At 39.0% G+C, this 2,009-nt stretch overlaps 1 protein-coding gene across 1 annotated transcript; it reads right to left on the reverse strand.

Moving 5' to 3' along the window:
- Nucleotides 1-1,048: 1,048 nt before the first annotated feature.
- LOC110937522 (ubiquitin-60S ribosomal protein L40) lies at nucleotides 1,049-2,009 on the reverse strand. Its single transcript, XM_022179952.2, has 5 exons — nucleotides 1,836-2,009; nucleotides 1,668-1,754; nucleotides 1,489-1,591; nucleotides 1,335-1,401; nucleotides 1,049-1,253 (listed from the first exon to the last, which is right to left on the reverse strand). The coding sequence occupies exons 1-5, from the start codon at nucleotides 1,936-1,938 to the stop codon at nucleotides 1,227-1,229; spliced, it is 387 nt and encodes a 128-aa protein (XP_022035644.1). The 5' UTR covers nucleotides 1,939-2,009; the 3' UTR covers nucleotides 1,049-1,226.

Below are 2,009 nucleotides of genomic sequence, written 5' to 3' on the forward strand. Positions count from 1 at the left end.
TGCCGATTACAATTTATAGGGTTGATTTCTAGGCATTATTGCCTAAGGAATCAACAAAATGAAAGTGTTGTCATAAGCACAACATAAGAAAGCGTCGTATGCCGTGTTTCTCTTAACATCTTGGTTGCTTTGGAAAGCAAGAAACAAGAAGGCTTACAGAAGCAACGCACTAACACGTCCTCACTTGGCAAGGTCACATAGAAGATCAAGGTGAACACGTTTTTATGGGTCAAAAACAGAGCTACACTACTACACTTGAAATGGTCAAAGTGCTTGTTGTTTGATTGTAACCTAAGCTCCATTGTTGTAAGTTGGAGGTGTACACTGTCCGTTGAATTCTAATGACTGGCTAGTAGCCGAGTATATATAAACGAATCATGTTCGGATAAACAAGGTTAACCAAACGCATGTTTACCTAACTCAACCTATTTAAATTAAACATGCTGACTTGCTAACTTGTTTCGACTCAAAAACGTATTTTTAAAAAGCGCTAACCTAATTAACAAAATTCCAAGTTGAATACTACCGTCAGTCGTCAACCCATCAACTTGTTTAGGCCATGGGGTATGGGGCGGGAGTTTGGGCGTGGGTTGGGGGAAAACGCCCAAGGCACCACCCCGGTGGGCTTGGGTTGGGGCGTGGCCCCTTGGGGCTTGGCTTTCAAGCCGGGCGTGGGGCGGAGGAGCAACTGACATGGCGGGCTGTAAATGGTTATAAATATATATATATATATATATATTAAAAAAAAGTTGAACCCAAGCCCCACCATACCCCCTTCAAAGTGGGTTGAAGACTTGAGTTTTGAATTTCCACGTGTCAACCAATGCCCCAACCCAAGCCCCACCAAACCCCATGGTAGCACGTACAAATGGGTTAACTAGGTTGAATTAGCAAGTAAAATTACAAAAAGAACCATAGAGAGAAGATAGCACTTGCATGTTTTTACAACCAAAATGAAAATCTTAAATTGTTTTAATAACTAAATTAAACAAGTATCCCATCTAGACTGTCACTAACAAAAACCAACACAACACATTGCAAACATAAATGTAAAGATCACTAAAACATATAAGAAAACCGCAATAGCTTATCAAAATCACAAATCATAAATTTTAAGTCTAAAACATAACATTCAAATTCAAAAATGGTGTTAAAATGTAAGCACCATCCTTACAACCTTAAACAACCTTCAAAACAAAGTACCATAACAACATCATCATCATCATCTACTTGATCTTCTTCTTTGGCCTCAACTAAAATTCATCAACCAAAGTACCAATCAATAACTACAGACTTAAATAATTATCAAAATCATAATCAATAACTGAAGGTACCTGGTTGCTGTGCCCACACTTCTTCTTCCTGCAGTTAACAGCACGTGGATGGAGACGAGCATAACATCTGAAACCCACAATTAGTTTTAAAATGTTTAAAAAATAACCGAGCCGAACAACCATTTGCAAAACTTTAGGACAATAAAAAGCTTACTTGCGGCAGATAGTTTTATCCTGGTTATACTTTCTCGCCAAAGCCATCAAAGACGGTTCAATAATCCCACCACGAAGCCTCAACACCAAATGAAGTGTAGACTCTACACATCAAAATTCACACACGAATCAAATTCAAATTCAAATTCCAATTCATCACAACCAAAACAAACCCACAACCTTTCTGAATATTATAATCCGCAAGAGTCCTTCCATCCTCGAGTTGTTTTCCGGCGAAAATCAACCGCTGCTGGTCCGGTGGAATTCCTGATCAACCAACAATTTCATTCTTCATTTCGTTTCAAATGAATTCAAAACCATTATTATATGTATAAATGAAAAGCTTACCTTCTTTGTCTTGGATCTTAGCCTTGACATTGTCGATGGTATCGCTCGATTCAACCTCGAGCGTGATGGTTTTCCCCGTCAATGTCTTCACGAAGATCTGCATTTTCTCAGCCGCCGCCGCCGCTTGTTGTAGAACTGATCTGTTGTGTATTAATAATAAGACCTAGGGTTTGT

The sequence above is a fragment of the Helianthus annuus genome, chromosome 4 (genome assembly GCF_002127325.2).
Source record: "Helianthus annuus cultivar XRQ/B chromosome 4, HanXRQr2.0-SUNRISE, whole genome shotgun sequence".
In the NCBI taxonomy this organism is placed as follows: Eukaryota; Viridiplantae; Streptophyta; class Magnoliopsida; order Asterales; family Asteraceae; genus Helianthus; species Helianthus annuus.

Excerpts from the sequence above, each read along its gene's own strand:
- LOC110937522 (XM_022179952.2), bottom strand. The coding sequence starts at position 1,938 with ATGCAGATCTTCGTGAAGACATTGACGGGGAAAACCATCACGCTCGAG. Across the intron at positions 1,592-1,667 it reads GGATTATAATATTCAGAAAG|AGTCTACACTTCATTTGGTG; the intron begins GTTGTGGGTTTG and ends TTTGATGTGTAG. Across the intron at positions 1,254-1,334 it reads AGTGTGGGCACAGCAACCAG|TTGAGGCCAAAGAAGAAGAT; the intron begins GTACCTTCAGTT and ends GATGAATTTTAG.